This window comes from Macaca thibetana, chromosome 5, assembly GCF_024542745.1.
Source record: "Macaca thibetana thibetana isolate TM-01 chromosome 5, ASM2454274v1, whole genome shotgun sequence".
Lineage (NCBI taxonomy): Eukaryota > Metazoa > Chordata > Mammalia > Primates > Cercopithecidae > Macaca > Macaca thibetana.
In genome coordinates this window covers 36,923,504-36,939,424 of record NC_065582.1, presented here as the reverse complement: position 1 = coordinate 36,939,424, position 15,921 = coordinate 36,923,504, and the positions used below count along the sequence as shown (strand labels likewise).

Sequence of the window (15,921 nt, the reverse complement as noted above, 5' to 3'; positions counted from 1 at the left end):
GTGGATCAGTTGAGCCCAGGAGTTTGAGACCAGCCTAGCCAACATGGCAGAACCCCATCTCTACTAAAAATACAAAAAATTAGCTGGGCTTGGTGGTGAACACCTGTAATCTCAGCTACCTGGGAGGCCGACACATGAGAATCACTTGAACCTGGGAAGTGGAGGTTGTGATGAGCCAAAATCGGACCACTGCACTTCATCCAGCCTGGGCAACAGAGCGAGACTCCATCTCAGACAAAAAAAAAATACATATATATATATATAGGTTTCTGTATTATTATTTCTGGGGCAGAATATAATAACATAATATAATACCACACTGTCTGAGTAACAGTAACTCAGTAGTTTCTCTCTCTCCCTCTTTTCCCCTTCCTTTCTTTCCTTCCTCTCTTCCTCTTTCTTTATTCCTCATTCGTACACACACATATATATCTATAGAAGTCATTTAAGGGGGAAGATAGAAGTAAAAGAACATTTGAAAGCAATAAGAGAGTAGTATTTTGGTGTTCTTATTATTCCTATATTAACAGTCTATATTAGTCTTAATGCCAAATATCTCTGTTTTAGATAATCTACCCAAATGTACTAAACTTGCAAAATAATTATGTGAGAGTTCTTATGGCAGTATATAAGTTTGCTAGATATGTCTTTAAACTTCCTTTGATTAGTAATAATTATTAGACACGTCTGGTGAATTTACTTTCTGGGTCCTGATCAACTAAGGGAGCTGACAATTTTCAGTTGATTACGCTAGCTTGTTTGAATCCAAAAAATGGTGTATGCCATATGCTCTAGCATTTGTATTTTGTTTTGTTTTTTCTTTTTAAACAACATGCATCTTCCACTTTTAGTGTACTCGACAGATTATCTCTGAGAAGCTAGGCCGCGGCTCAAGAACTGTGGACCTTGAACTTGAAGCTCAAATTGATATATTAAGGGATAACAAGAAAAAATATGAAAATATTTTAAAACTGGCTCAAACATTGTCGACCCAGCTTTTCCAGATGGTACATACCCAAAGGCAACTTGGAGATGCATTTGCTGACCTGAGTTTGAAGTCACTAGAACTTCATGTAAGATTATTCTAAATAACTATTAGGGATGGGAGAAAATGATAATAGAAGTATTCAAAGAGGTAATTTGTTATATTTGTGATTTACTGAACTCTTAATGAAAATGGAATTCTGAGATTTTCTTTTAAGATATTTCATATCACTTTAAGAAGGCCCAACTGACTTCTGTTAACTTTACTTTTTATGAATTATCACATGTATATAAATCTTTCATATTTTTCTTCCTGTGTGTTAATATTTTATTTTGCCTTTTACTTCTTACTGAATATCAAGGGTTACTGCTGTAGTATGTTCTGTTAACTTTTTCTAAAAGTTGTAAAAATGTTTTTCTCTTTATTATTCTGTTTCCAGTAACATTTATGTAGACTTCAGTGAAGTGTGTAACTTAGCTTGTGGAAATTTGGTGCCAAAAATCTTAAGCTGTCCTGCCTTTCATTTTAGTTTTCACATACATTGATTGGTAATCTTTTTATGTGGTCCTTTATCTGCCAATATTTGCAAATCAAGGTCTATAATATTTCAAAGACCGAGTACAGAGTGGAGTTACATGGACATCTCTTAAATGGAAAATGGTTTTAGCATAATAAAGATAATTTTACTTTCCTGCTATCTTCTGAATTATTGAATACTTTGTCACCTACGAAATGTAATTACAGCTATTGCAATAGCATTAAATTTATATCTTCTATTATTTTAGTTAATTTAATATTATTTGTTTCAACTGAAATTGAAAAATACTTTATAACAAACTGGAGAATTATCAAATTAAATGATACATCTTAAAATATTATGTGATCATTTTTTTATTTGGTTAGGTGCATTCCTGATTAATCTGTTAATTAGTAAAACAACACTGGAAAGCTTTCACTGCTGAATATACAGAGCTAGAGTTAGTTCTTGCCATATCTGAAGGAGTCATATGTAATGTTTACTGCACCGAGATGCAGTTTATTCAAAAAGAATGAACTAAATCTGGTGTTGAGTGATCCTTCCTCAGTTGTGTGCCTAGATAGAACTGAGCTTGGGAGTCAACTAGTCACCAAGTTTACAAAGAAATATGTATTCTTAATATTTATACTTTGAGGAGATTCAGTCAAAACACAAAAAAATGCACTTTGTTTTATGTCTGAAAGTTTTAACCAATTATTACCTAATTTGGCTGTGAAAGTTATAGTTTCTCTGATTAATAATCTGCTGTATTTTTCTTTCCAACAGCTGTGCTTATAGTATAATAGAAACAAAATGTAGAAATGAAAATATTCTTTCTACTACAAAGTAACTTATAAAAATTATTTAGCTTTTAGCTATGTATCTGAGCTGATGACAATTTTGGTTTATTAGACTTTTTCAGTAATTATATAGCTAGCTGTGATTTTGATTCTTAAAGACTGAAAGAAAAAGTAAAACTGCTACAGCTAGATCTCTAAATCACATATTTTCCCATTGGTGAAGTGCTTGAGATTTTTAAGTCACTTTTACTGATTTATTACTGGATAAATTAAGGTGACTTCTTTGTTTTAGGAAGAATTTGGCTATAATGCCGATACCCAGAAGCTGCTGGCTAAAAATGGAGAGACTCTTCTTGGAGCCATTAATTTTTTCATTGCTAGTGTGAACACTTTGGTGAATAAAACAATTGAAGATACATTAATGACTGTGAAACAGTATGAAAGTGCCAGGTAAGGTATACATTTTTACTACATTGTCTGTTTTACAGATGGCATATAATTCAGTTAATTTCTTGGTTACAAACAACAGAAACCAACTCTGGCCAATATCGACAGGAAGAAAATGTACTGGAAAGTTATAGGATACCTCTACAGAACTGGCAGAAAGGGAGAGAACAAGATTCTGGGAACAACCAAGAACCAAAGCCAAGTTAAGCCTCACAAGAATCTAATTAGAACCCCTATGCTGGGTGCCTCTAGTACTTAATGCTGCCACAGCTACCATAAATAATTTCCTGAATACCCACAAGTACTTTCTTCATTGCCTTGAGATTATCTAATTGATCTTTGGTCCTGTGCCCAAACCGCGCCTTCTAGTGAGTAGGGAGATGGAGGATCTCCCAGCTCCAGCTTCTTTAGAAGAGGACAGGGCATTGTGTTCTACCAGGCAGATATTACATGGTCCTCTATACTCTGGCCTAAATTTACCTTTCATCCTTATTACCGCTGCTTCCACAATAGCCAGACCCATACTTTCAGTTTCTATTGAATAATAAGCTTGTTTCACCTCCGTGATTTTTGTTTGTTAGGATATATCAGTCATCTTCCATTTATCCAGATTATAGCAAGCCTTCAAACCCTTTCAAATTTCACCTTTTATATAAATTAAATATTTGACTTGTATTTTGATAGCTGTTTATAACACAGTGTTTTTATACATCCTATTTTAATGGGTTTTTATATATCCATATTCATATAGATATACATACAGTTTCCCTGTCTCATAACTATTAATGGTAAAACAAAATACATATTAATATGTTAAATGGTAAACAAAATACATATTAATAAATACGTTAATAAATATTTTGAAGAGTCTAAAATGTAGCAGATCTATAATAGCCTTTTCACCTTTTGATTCCAGGCCCATTTTTTTCTGCATATGTCCTGCCGCTTTTATTTAAGTATCATTCTAGTCCCTTTTGAGATTTTTTTCTTTTGAACGCTCAAAATTCTTATTTTCCATTTTCTTTTTATGCATAGTTGAAGGTAAACTTTACCTATTAGAAGGATAACTTTACTCTTTGGCCTCTTATCCTAGTTTAATGGTATGAGAAATGCCTGTAAAAACTCCAAACTCATCTAGTCTTTTTGCAATTGAGTGCTTATTAAATATATATTTCCTGACACTTCAATTAAGTAAAAGCACAAATCATTTGGAAAAGTTAATTTTTGATGTTTTCATGGGAAGAGATGCTTCTGTCCCATACCATGTTTATTTTGTCATTTTCCATTTAGTATTAACGTATGAGATTCTTATTGACTTGAAAATGAAGGTCAAACAGCTGTGGTTGTGTGGAGGTGTAAGGGTGAGGATAGCTGTTAGTAAGATAGCCTTCCGTGGAAATGTCTTCAATAACATTCTCAGTGATTGGTTTTTCAGTCTCGATTTAAATCCTTCCATGGAAATTGCATTTTTCAAAGGGTCCATTATGTATATGAATTTAAAAATTCATTTATTTAAGTTTTATTTGATTCTTTTCTAAATTTGTCTGTTCCTTATTCATAATGTCCTAATTTGTTCATAATGATACTCTTTCTTTTATCTCTAATCATTTTAAATTTCTTATCTTCTAGTCTTTCTGATTGTTTTAACATTTATGGGTTTTAAAGATGAATGTTGTTTTCTTCCAAAAATACCCCCATCACCTCCTAGTTAAGAACTTTGTGAATCTAGATTGTTTCTCTACTTTGCAATTGTCTACCTATCTTGAAATATATTTTCATTAATAATAATCTCTTTCCCTTCAACTTTTATTTCTAAACAGTTTATGATTAATTTGTAGAGGAGAAAATGCTCTAGAGATTAAATGATTTGCTCACTTGTAGTCAATTTCAAAGCCAAAATGAGAACCCGTTGGTTCCTTGTGGTTCACATTTTATCAGTAGGCCTTATACCTGAGTATTAGTGCCCTAAGTATAATGTGGTATAAGATCTCAGATTATAAAATACAGTATATAGGTTCATTTGGAACTTTTGAACAAAATTATAAATCAAGTTACATGTACTTGGTAGCTGGTTTCTTAAAGGAAACCCTTACACAGCTTCTGTGTATACTTTAAAAAACAAAACCAGCCATGTTGTTTTTGTTTTATGTCATCTCATAATATATCCTTTTTTATTCAAATTACAATGTATGATCTTATTCATTAAGCTTAGCTTGGGGTTTGACTTTCCTGTTGTTTATGAAGTAGCTGTGGAATTGGCTAGTTGTTAACACTAAAACATTGCCTACTGATGGATAATAGTCAAAAAGAATCCAAGGTTAAAAGTTTTTCAGTAGCTGAATTTTCTTCTCTGTCAAAGCCAGAATTTACTGACTTTTAGGGCAAAGGTCATCTATTTGATCAGTACAAAAAGTGGTAATTTAGGCAAATGCCCGAGTGGCCTTTTAATGCTTCCTATTATGCATTGTATACAAGTATTTCCTAGCCCTCTGGTGCTTCATGTATAGAAAATCTTGTAACAGCCCATTCAGCACTTCTCCACAACAGCACCAACAAGGGAGTCAATTGTGGTCAAGATGTGGTCAAATTGTTTTCAGATATGGACACCTGTTCTCTAGAAGTTTTACATAAGCCATAAAGTAACCATCATTAACTTTGTTGATATGGACTTAGTTCAGACGGGCAACCTTGAAGTGAAGTCGCTTTTTGAAAAGTTAGTGAGCTTCTCTTCTTGGTGGTAATGAGCACTGTTAGAGAAGCTGTTATGGAAAGTTTTACTTTGGTACCACCTATAAACTCTGAATGTAAAATTAAGAAATATAAGGTCAGTATTATAACTTTGATTATGTTTAAGTTAATCACTGTTGTTTAGAAATGTGCTCCAAGGCTACTGAAGGATATTTGTCCTTAGATTAAATATCCATGTATTACTATTTATTTAGTTCTACATTTTTCTGTTTTATTTCTTATTGTTTTTAGTGTGCTTGCTTCTAGATACCCCTCTTCTAATTTGGCCATAATAATAAGCATTTTAAAGGTATCAGTTATTACCAGGTGTCTTGTGTGCTTTATCTATATGAAATTTTTGTGGAGATTTTTATTCATGTTTATAGATTGAAAAACTGGAGCACAAAGAGATGAAATAACTAGCTCAAGATAGAGCCAAAAAGCAGAGAGGTCATTCAGCCTTGGCTCCTGAACCCATGGATTTAACTAACTTGTTACTATTGCCAAGTCAGTCTTGCCTCCTAAATCTTTTGTATTTGTCTCTTTAGCTCCAATGCCTTTGTCCCCATTCAGTGACTCATTTCTTATATGTCCATCGTCTTCTAATAGGTTTCCTTGCTCCTGATTTTTTAATCGTTTATTCTATCCTCCATCTCTTACACTACCACCAGAGTCATCTTTCAATCCTGATACAGTCATGTCATTTTTATGTCAGATCAACATTCTTCAGTGGCTTCTCATCACCTGTCCTACTGAATTAAATTTAAACCCTTTAACATGGCCTGTAGGGCTGCTTACCTTCAATCCTGCCTGCCTGTCTGATGTTAATTTTTTCCATTGTCATGTTCCAGCTTCAGATTCTGACATACTGAATTCCCAAGTGTATCTATTGTATCTTACAAATCTGTGCCTTTGTCCTGCTATTCTCTTCAGAATCAGAATATTCTACCCCCATCCCAATTCACCTAGCCAGCTTTTACCATCCTTCAAATTTTAATTATAGTATTTTAATTGTCTGAGATACCTTTTCAGATATCTAATTAAATAATTATTCCTCTTGATTTCCATTATACCTTACCCTCCTTTATGGTAGTTCTTATTCTCTCATTTTGTTGTAATTGTTTACAAGGTTCTCTTCCTCTAGAATACAAGCTTCTTGAGGATAAACGTATCTGTTCATTTTTATAGCTCTACTTTCTAACACAGTGCCTGGAACGTAGAAAGTGCTGACTTGAGAACTGTTGAATGAATCAGTGTATCAGTGAATGAATGAATGGTTCGTTCTCTTTTGACCCTGAAAGAGGTCAATTAAATTAAATCTTAACTCATACTGTTAAATTCAGTATGAGTTAAGAATAAATTAGGATCAGTGTGAAGGACTGATACATTCTTTCTCAAGTCATATATACAATATAGATTATGTTATTTAAAGTATTGTTAATTCCCAGAATAGGAGATGTGAATTATACTCCTATTATCTCCAAATGAAGAGCTTTAGTTTTAGGGTATAAGCTTTGTGATTCCGATCTTGACTAAATCAGAGGCCACTCTGCTGCTTCTTTGCTGAGTACCGAATAGTTGAGGCTGCTGGATAAATCACTCTTTAATAAGCAAGGTAGTGCTATACTTAGACAAGCACTGTGATAGAGCTATCATGAGGGGTTATAGGATCATGGAGTGATGACAGTGGTGGGGTAACTATTTGAGTTGATGGGGGGAGAATATCAGAGTGAGGCATCTCACAGAACACAGGATGGTAAATGCTCTACAACAAATACTGTTGTTACATTCTGAATAGTGATGTTACAGAAATTCATCTAGAGTTGTGTTGTCAAGTATAGTAGCTACATATGTCTGGTGAGCACTTGAAATGTGGCTAGTCTGAATTGAGATGGGATAGAAGTGTAAATACACAGTGGATTTCAAAGACTCACTGCCCACTCTCCAAATGTAAAGTACCTCATGAATAATTCTGTTATATTGATTACATGCCACAATGATTAATATTTTAAATATATTGGGTAAAATGAAATATATTGATAACAGGTGAAATTAATTATTATTTCATTGTAACTACTAGAAAATTTTAAATTACATGTGTTGCTCACATTACATTTTTGTTGTGCATTGCTAACCCAGACATTTTTCAGAACCATTTACACTTCTGTTAGTTTTAGTATGCCATTCTAGAGTCTACTGCCCTTACCTGCTTTGCCTCATCAGTATTAAGCAATTCACATGGGGTATTTGTTCTACCCTTGATCTTATTTTGCATTTATTTTTTTTAACTGGTTTTTAGATTTTGGAAATTTTACTTGTCAGTTAATACTGTGCTTTGGGAGAAATAGTTAATGAGATTAACCAGCAGCTTTTCCCCTGTTCTTATTTGAATAGCTCTTTGTTTTTAAAGAAATAATGATTTCAAAAGTGTCAAGTAGAATATGTGTGAGAATTTTATATATTATTGTATAGTATGAGACTGAATATTGTATATTTCCATCCCATCTTTTGAACATATTTTACTCTCTTTGTAGTATGTTTCACTTATTCTCTTCTTTCCAGGATTGAATATGATGCATATCGCACTGATTTGGAAGAACTGAATCTTGGACCACGTGACGCAAACACTCTGCCAAAGATTGAGCAGTCACAGCATCTCTTCCAAGCACATAAGGAAAAATATGATAAAATGCGCAATGATGTTTCTGTCAAACTGAAATTTCTAGAAGAAAATAAGGTAAATTCTGTACCTTTTAAGGTCTTTCTGCGGACTTTAAAGTCACCCTAAAGAGAGAGAGTCAGTTTTTCTATTTCTCTTAACTCTCTTGTATGACAATTGCAAGAAGGAATTCCATTTGTAATCAGTGTTTGAGTTTTTAGAAGTTTACAAAATATATTTACCTTTCTTTGATAAAAGTTATCAATGCCACTGTCCCAGTCTTTCACATATAACACATGGCAAAAATTATTTGATGGACAGCCATTGATCTTTGGATTGGCATTGGTAACAAGTGCTTTAAAAAGTGAAATATTGATAGATTATGCTCTGAGTATTTTGAAGCTTTTCTATTAATGGTAGGTACAGATTTCAGGAAAAGAACTACTATCTTCTTCTCAGTAACTGATAAATGAAAAATAAGTAAAAGGTCCAGCTTAGGGCTGCAGTTAGCATAACCTAGAAGAAGGAAGCCAAGAGATCTATTTTCCACATTTTTTTAATATATGAACACATCCAAGGACTAGAGCAACGAGGGCTGAACTGGACCAGCTGTAGGTTTCAGCAGGAAGTGGATTCATATACTAATAGGCTCCTGTGTTTTGGTTTAAGTAAAAGGACCATTTTCTCATGTTTGACATATCTTTATTACTTGCATACTCAGCTTTGTATGCAGGATTGCAGTTCTGGAAATGGGAAATGAGTGAGCATGGTACAGAATAGGTGTAGTGCAGTCCTGTAAAGATGGGTCTCATCATTGCACATTGGTAGTTTTTTCTGTACGTTTCACATCCTGTAAAGTCATGACAGGTCTTCAACTGTACTCTCTTCAGGGTACCCTCTTAAAATTGTTTATCAGTTCTCTCAGGAAACAGTCATGTTTATATTCTCCTCCATAACATCAAAGGGCATTTTAGTAAACTATAACTGTCAGTATCTTACTGTTTTCTTTAATGTTTCCTTAGAAACTCTCATGGCTACTATAAAACCTATAAAATAATATATTTCTTTGGGATCCACCTAGTCCAGCACTTTCACTGATTTTTTAAGCTGCTATGGGTGAAAATTACTCACCACAAAACATTATAGTGGCAATAAAGGAAACTTCAGCAGAATTGTCAGAAAAATTGCCTGGCATCATTCAGACAGAGCCCAGTGCAGCCTTCTGGTATTCATTAGCTGAGCACAAAAGATTGCATTCATTTTAGTCATATATATATACCTATTTTAGTATGTGTGCATGTGTGTGTGTATATATATAAAAAAAATATTTGTGTGTATATATACTATATATATTATATATGCACTATATATTTATATAGTATATATACACTAATATATACTATATATTTTAGTATATATACACTATATATTTTAGTCATATATACATATTCATTTTAGTCATTTATATTTAGTCATATATATAATGGATGTGAATATATCAATATTGAGATAATAGACATTGTATATTTTAAATATAAAGATATTTTTGACATTCCACCCTATCATCACTACACAGTAACACTAAAAGAGGTATGCTAAAAGAATATACATGTTTGATAGAAAAGTAGACTAACATAGTGAAACCTAAGGTTCATGTGATTTAAAGGAAGAGAGAATCAAATGGTAATTGGAAGCCAGATTATACCAAGCCTTGACCACATACAGACTTTGAATTGTGGCCTTGGAAGGGACTTACACTGAGTAGGGAGGGAAGAAGGAGACACCTTCATAGACAGCCAGGTCATCTCTATAAATTTTAAATGTCAGTCAGAAGGATCTTACTTCTAATTTTATCTTGTAAATATTGAAGAATTTTTAAAGTTGAGAGTAGCAGGAAAAAGTCATTTAGAAAGACTCTTTCTTTCTTAAAGGAAGAAAGAAAGTAGAAGCACACATACTAATGAGGAATCTTTTATAGCCAAATGAAATGATTAAGAGCCTGAACTAGGGTCTTTGCAATAGCAGCAGGAAGGAAGGAATATGGTGATTTTAAGGCTGCATGACAGGGGTCGGAAAATTGAAATAGGAAGCTGGTGTGGCCTGAAGGCGGTAAAGGTAAAAGGATTGGGAATTTTTTCTATTTGATCCAGTGTTTAGTTTGAGAAATGATGACAGAATACTCAAGTGGAAACAATTGGTAGGAATTTGATGATGCGTGTTTACAGTTTGGATGAACAGTCAGGGCTTCAGATATAAAGGCTTGGAAGTCATTGCTTTAAGAATAATGTTATTACTACTATTAAATAATAATAGAAAATTGCTTCTTTTCTCAAGGATTTTATATTCTTAGATGATGTCTTCGTCTTTTTGGGCTGCTGTAACAAAATACCATCAACTGAGTAGCTTATAAACAAGAGAGAATTATTCCTTTCAGTTCTAGTGTCTGGGAAGTTCACAATGAAGGTACCAATGTCTGGTGAGGGCCCACCTTCTGACTCATAAATGGCTCCTTGCTATGTCCTCACATGGTGGAACAGGGAGGGCTCCCTCCCATTCCTGTATTATGGGGGCACTAATCCCATTTATGAGGACTGTACCCCCATGGCCTAATCACCTCCCAAAGGTGATTAGTACCTTCTAACACCGTCACATTGGGGGTGAAGATTTCAGCATTTGAATTTGACAGGGACACAAACATTCAGACTACAGCAGATAGCATAGATATTCTTTGTTTTGGCTTTCCACAGTTGTCGTCAAGGCAAGTTTGAATTTGAACTGAGTAATCAGCTGTGTCTAAAGTAAAATCTATAAAGAAGCTTTGGTCTTCATATGTTTTTTATTTAACTCTTCAAAACGATAAAGAAGTATTGTTGGACTGTTATTTTAAGTAGTAATTGTCATTTAGAAGAAAACAGAGATCCATGAGAAAACTTTTCTTTGTTTTTTTTTGTTGTTGTTGAGCAACATTTACTCTTTTCTGTTATTTTTAATAGCTTAAAAAGGAAGGAAAAGCAGGTTTTTAGCTTAGGAACTGTCTATCATCCCTGTTTGCTTCCTTGGTAATTTGAACTGCCTCAAGTCTAGGTTTTTTGTTCTTTTGTTAAACTGTGGGTGATTTTGTACCTCAACATCTCTTTTATGTATGGTTGCCAGGTAATCTACTTAGCACTTTAATTTGTTTGTCCATTTATTTCTTTTTGTTTTTGTTTGAGATGGAGTCTCGCTATGTTGCCCAGGCTGGAGTGCAGTGATGCAATCTCGGCTTACTACAACCTCCACCTCCTGGGTTCAAGCCATTCTCTTTCCTCAGCCTCCCTGTAACTGGTATTACAGGTGTGTGCCATCATGCCCAGCTAATTTTTTTTTTTTTTTTTTTTTTAAGTGGAGACGAGTTTCACCATGTTGGCCAGACTGGTCTCGAACTCCTGACCTCAAGTGATCCACCCGCCTTTGCTTCCCAAAGTGCTGGGATTACAGGCATGAGCCACTGCACCAGGCCCAACACTTTAATTTGAAGAAAGTATATAGTATACTCTTCCTATTTCTTCCCCCCAACCACTCCCCATCCCCTGATTTTTTTTTTAAAGATACTGGATCTCACTATGTGGCCAGGTTAGATTTGAACTTCTGGACTCAAGCAATTTTCCCACCTCAGCCTCCCAAGCATTTGGGACTACAGGCGCACGCCACCACATCCTGCTAGTGGTCCTATTTCTTAACAGGAAGAAATGAAACATCAATGAATGTGCTGTTCTGTAATTTGATAATGTCCTAAAGACTACTGCAGTATATACACCTGTTTTTGCAGCTTTTCTCTCTCTGTTTTTGGCATTCTTTTGGTTCTCACATCATGGCTTTTGGAATATCTTTTCGCAACGCTTCTCTTCTAAAATGAGAAGCCAGAAAACCAAATAACGAGAATAGGGCATAAAGTAAAAGCAAGTAGTCCTTGAGTATGGTACAATAGTAATAAGCTTTAGCATCTAGTGTTTTTGTTTGTTTCCTCTTAGAACTTTTTTTAAATTTTGAGGCGGATCAGGAGTTAGGTTCTTAGGTATAAAATTGTGTTTATATGTACTTAGTCTAGCCTTTCTTCCCTATGGCAAAACAAAGAGGTAAGGTGTATCAGATACTCACATTTCTGCATATGTGCGTGATAAGTGCACCTAAGGGTATTTGTCATTTACCCTTAATAAAAACATGTGTTGTTCTACTATTTATAGTTCATACTTTCCGTCTCTTCACCCCCGTGATTTGGTTGTGTTTGCCTTTAACCTACAGTCCTTATTCATCTCTGATATTCTCTTCTTTGTTCACTAAACCGCACTGCGTTGTGTAGCAGTAAAGACATAGCTCATTAGTCTTCTAATGTTTCTCCTTTCATCAGTATTTCTCCTTTTTGAGACCTTTAAATAATGTAACTTGAGCTATTTTGTGACTTAAGGCAGTTTGTTTACCTGTTAATTGTTTCATTCAGGGTTCAAAACAAAACATAGGCTACTTTAGTAAAGAGAAAGAATAATAGATGTTTCTGGTGCTTTGTAGACTTTGTGAGAGTAGATACCATGCTTTCATTTACAGCCCTCATAAAGCCTAGCAATGGTGCAGGTATATAGTACTCATTCAGCAAGTGCATGTTTGCTTTCTTCCCAGAATTAGAGGTGCACTACAGGAATTGGAAGGAGATGGAAGTGAATGAAAGTCAACTAGGAGAGGATAAAAGGCGGAATCCTGATTACCTCACTCTTTTTTTTTCGTGAGGGCAAGCATAGTCTCTCAGAAATGCTTCTGTTTTCTGCAGTGTTTACTGTTTGCATGGAAAGAGGAGGCAAAAAGTTAAAGAAAAATATGCAGATCAATGTAAGCGACTCATTTTTTTTTTTTTAGATAGCTTTTTATGTGGCTTGGAACTATAAAGATGTGAAAAAATAGTTGAAGGTTAATTTTTTCTTTAAGGTGTAATTTAACTTGGGAATGATAAATCTTAAGGGCTATGAATATATTGGGAGTGGGATCTGAATGTATCAGAAGATTCAACAAAGCAGTTTGGTGTATAAATATAAAAAGTAAGGATTTTATTCTTAAGAAGTATAAAATATACTCCTACCCCAAGGTAATGTCAGTTAAATTAGCTATAACCATTAAATGCAGGTTTGTTTCATTATTATGTTATATTTTAGTGATTTAAAGGATGACAGAGGAGGCAGAAAAGGATGAACCAGACTTGGGATCAACCTGGACACATATTTGATTTATATAGTTACTTAATTAAAAAATAATATTTCTTAAAATTTATAGTCATTCCTAATCTTAGATTGATATGAAAACTGTTGTTTTCACTCACATTGTTTCATATATAATCACAATACAATAACATTCCTGTATATTAAGATTTCTTTTCTAATATATTATTTAACACGCCTGTAATCTCAGCACTTTGGGAGGCCGAGGTGGACGAATCCCTTGAGGTTAGGAGTTTGAAACCAGCCTGGCCAACATGGTGAAACCTCGTCTCTATTAAAAATGCAAAAATTAGCCTGACGTGCCTGTAATTCCAGTTACTCCCCAGGCTGAGGGAGGAGAATCATTTGAACCCGGGAGGCAGAGGTTGCAGTGAGCCCAGATGGCACCACTACACTCCAGCCTGGGTGACAGAGCGAGACTCTGTCTCAAAAAAAAAAAAAGAAAAAATGCTCGAAGCCTAGTACTTTTTTTGTAAAAATACACTAAAGGTTTGGGAAAACTTTGAGGGCAGAGGTATTCTTTGCTTACTAAAACTTCTCTTTGAGAGGAAAAAATATAAACCTCAGAATTTAAAAAAGATACTTGTTGCCAAAATTTAAGGAGCATGTTAATACCTAATGTGTACAAGGAGATACATTCTTGAAATCTCTTTTCCTATTGTCAGAAGAAAAAGAACCCCAATTTCTTCTTGAGTACTTTAAAAATATTCATGCCAGTAACTTAATGTCACCTTTACTTCCAAAGCAAAAACAGTAGTACTTCTTGGTGTGTGCTCCTAGGGAAAGTGAGATTAAATTATATAGGTGAAAGAACTACCTGGTTCTAAATTTTAAAATAAGCATTTATGGATTGATGTCTGTAAGCGTAACAAGCAACCAGGGAGTTCATAGTGCTGGACACAGAAGAACCTGCCTTTCAACACTGTGCCAAATACTATCACCTACATTTGGATCCTGTGAGTCATTCTCTTATTCATGCAACTTTACTTCCAGACTGAATTTTGGCTGTGACTGGTGCTCTCAAGGGAAGGTACATGGTCAGTTAAGAGTGGTTGGGGAAGGCCTCCATGAGGGTGTGATGCTGAACATTAATATCACTTGAGAAAGTGAGAAACTGAGAACCAGAGAGTATTCCAGGAAGAAATACCAGCATGTGTAACTGCCTTATGGCAGGAAAGGGTGTGGTATGGTGAAAGAATGAATGTAACTGGAGCCAGTGTGACCAGAGCATAGAGAAACAGCTGGAGAGGTAAGTGACGGCCAGACTATGTAGCCCTGATAGGCCATATTAGTGAAAAGTTTAGTATCAGTGGGAAGCCCTTGAAATACTTCTTAGCAAATGATAGGTCTAAAATATGGAGGATAGATCTTAGTAGGGCCTAAGAGTAGGTATAGTAGCTTAGACAGGAGATGGTAGGTAGTTGGATTACAGTAGTGATAGTGGAAATGGAGTGAACTGAAAGCTTCAGGGATATTTAAAGGTAAAACAAATACATGTAAAACAGTAAGACTGATGTATAATTGGCACCTTTGACATTTTATTCCTTTATTCAGCAAATATTGGTGGAGTTCTTTTTTTATTTTTATTTATTTAGTTATTTGAGACAGGGTCTCACTGTGTTGCCCAGGCTAGAGTACAGTGATACAATCATAGCTTATTGTAGTCTTGAACTCCTAGCCATAAATGATCCTCCTACTTCAGCCTTCCAAGTAGCTGAGACTACTGGTACATGACACTGCACTTGGCTTTTCTTTTTTCTTTTTTTTTTTTTTTTTTTTTGAGATAAGGTCTTGTTCTGTCATCCAGGCTAGAGTACAGTGGTGTGATCATGGCTCACTGTAGCCTGTACCTCCCAGGCTCAAGCAGTCCTCCCACCTCAGGCTTTAGAGTAGATGGGATGACAGGCATGTGCCACAAGGCCTGGATAATTTTTTTATTTTTTTGTGGAGACAGAGTTTCACTCTATTGCCCAGGCTGTTTTCAAACTCCTGGCCTCAAGCAGTCGTTCTGCCTCAGCCTCCCAAAGAGCTAGGATTATAGGCATGAGCTGCCATGCCAGGTCTTGTGGATTGCTTTTTATATGCCAGTCACTGAGTTAGGTGATAGAGGTATAATGGTCTTACACTCATAGAGCTTATAGTCAGGTAAGAGAAATAGGCATTAACCAAACAATTACGTAAATACAAGCTATGGTAAATGTGATGAAGGGAAAATAGAAATGTCATGTGGGTATACAGAGAACTTGGCCAGGTGTGTGTGTTGTGGGGGAGGGCCTGGGGTATCATGGAAGGCTTCCCTGAGGCAGTGATATTAGGGCCAAGATACAAAGAGAGAGGGGTAAGGTAAAGGTATGTGATGGAGTGAGATTTTAAATAGAAGGAACAGCGTATGTTGACAGTCAGTGAGGCCAGAGCATAATGGGGACAGGGAAGAAATAGCACTGGATGAAACTGGAGAGGTAGTTTAGGGCCTACACAGAGATGAAATGACATAGGTACAATGTTATTCATTGTAGCATCACTTGTTATTTCTAAAGATGAGA

General features: G+C 35.1%; 2 protein-coding genes across 4 annotated transcripts in view; one reads left to right on the top strand and one right to left on the bottom strand.

The window, feature by feature from the left end:
* LOC126954972 (peptidyl-prolyl cis-trans isomerase FKBP1A) overlaps nucleotides 1-15,921 on the bottom strand; it is a 1,061,339-nt gene that overhangs the window by 869,194 nt on the left and 176,224 nt on the right. The window lies entirely within an intron of this gene.
* The window catches only part of ARFIP1 (ADP ribosylation factor interacting protein 1), a 130,596-nt gene that overhangs the window by 99,531 nt on the left and 15,144 nt on the right, over nucleotides 1-15,921 (top strand). For all 3 annotated transcript variants that reach the window (XM_050791076.1, XM_050791074.1, XM_050791077.1), the window contains 3 exons: nucleotides 852-1,073; nucleotides 2,595-2,752; nucleotides 8,039-8,213. In XM_050791076.1, the coding sequence (XP_050647033.1) occupies nucleotides 852-1,073; nucleotides 2,595-2,752; nucleotides 8,039-8,213 (555 nt within the window). The remainder of the gene's footprint in view (nucleotides 1-851; nucleotides 1,074-2,594; nucleotides 2,753-8,038; nucleotides 8,214-15,921) is intronic.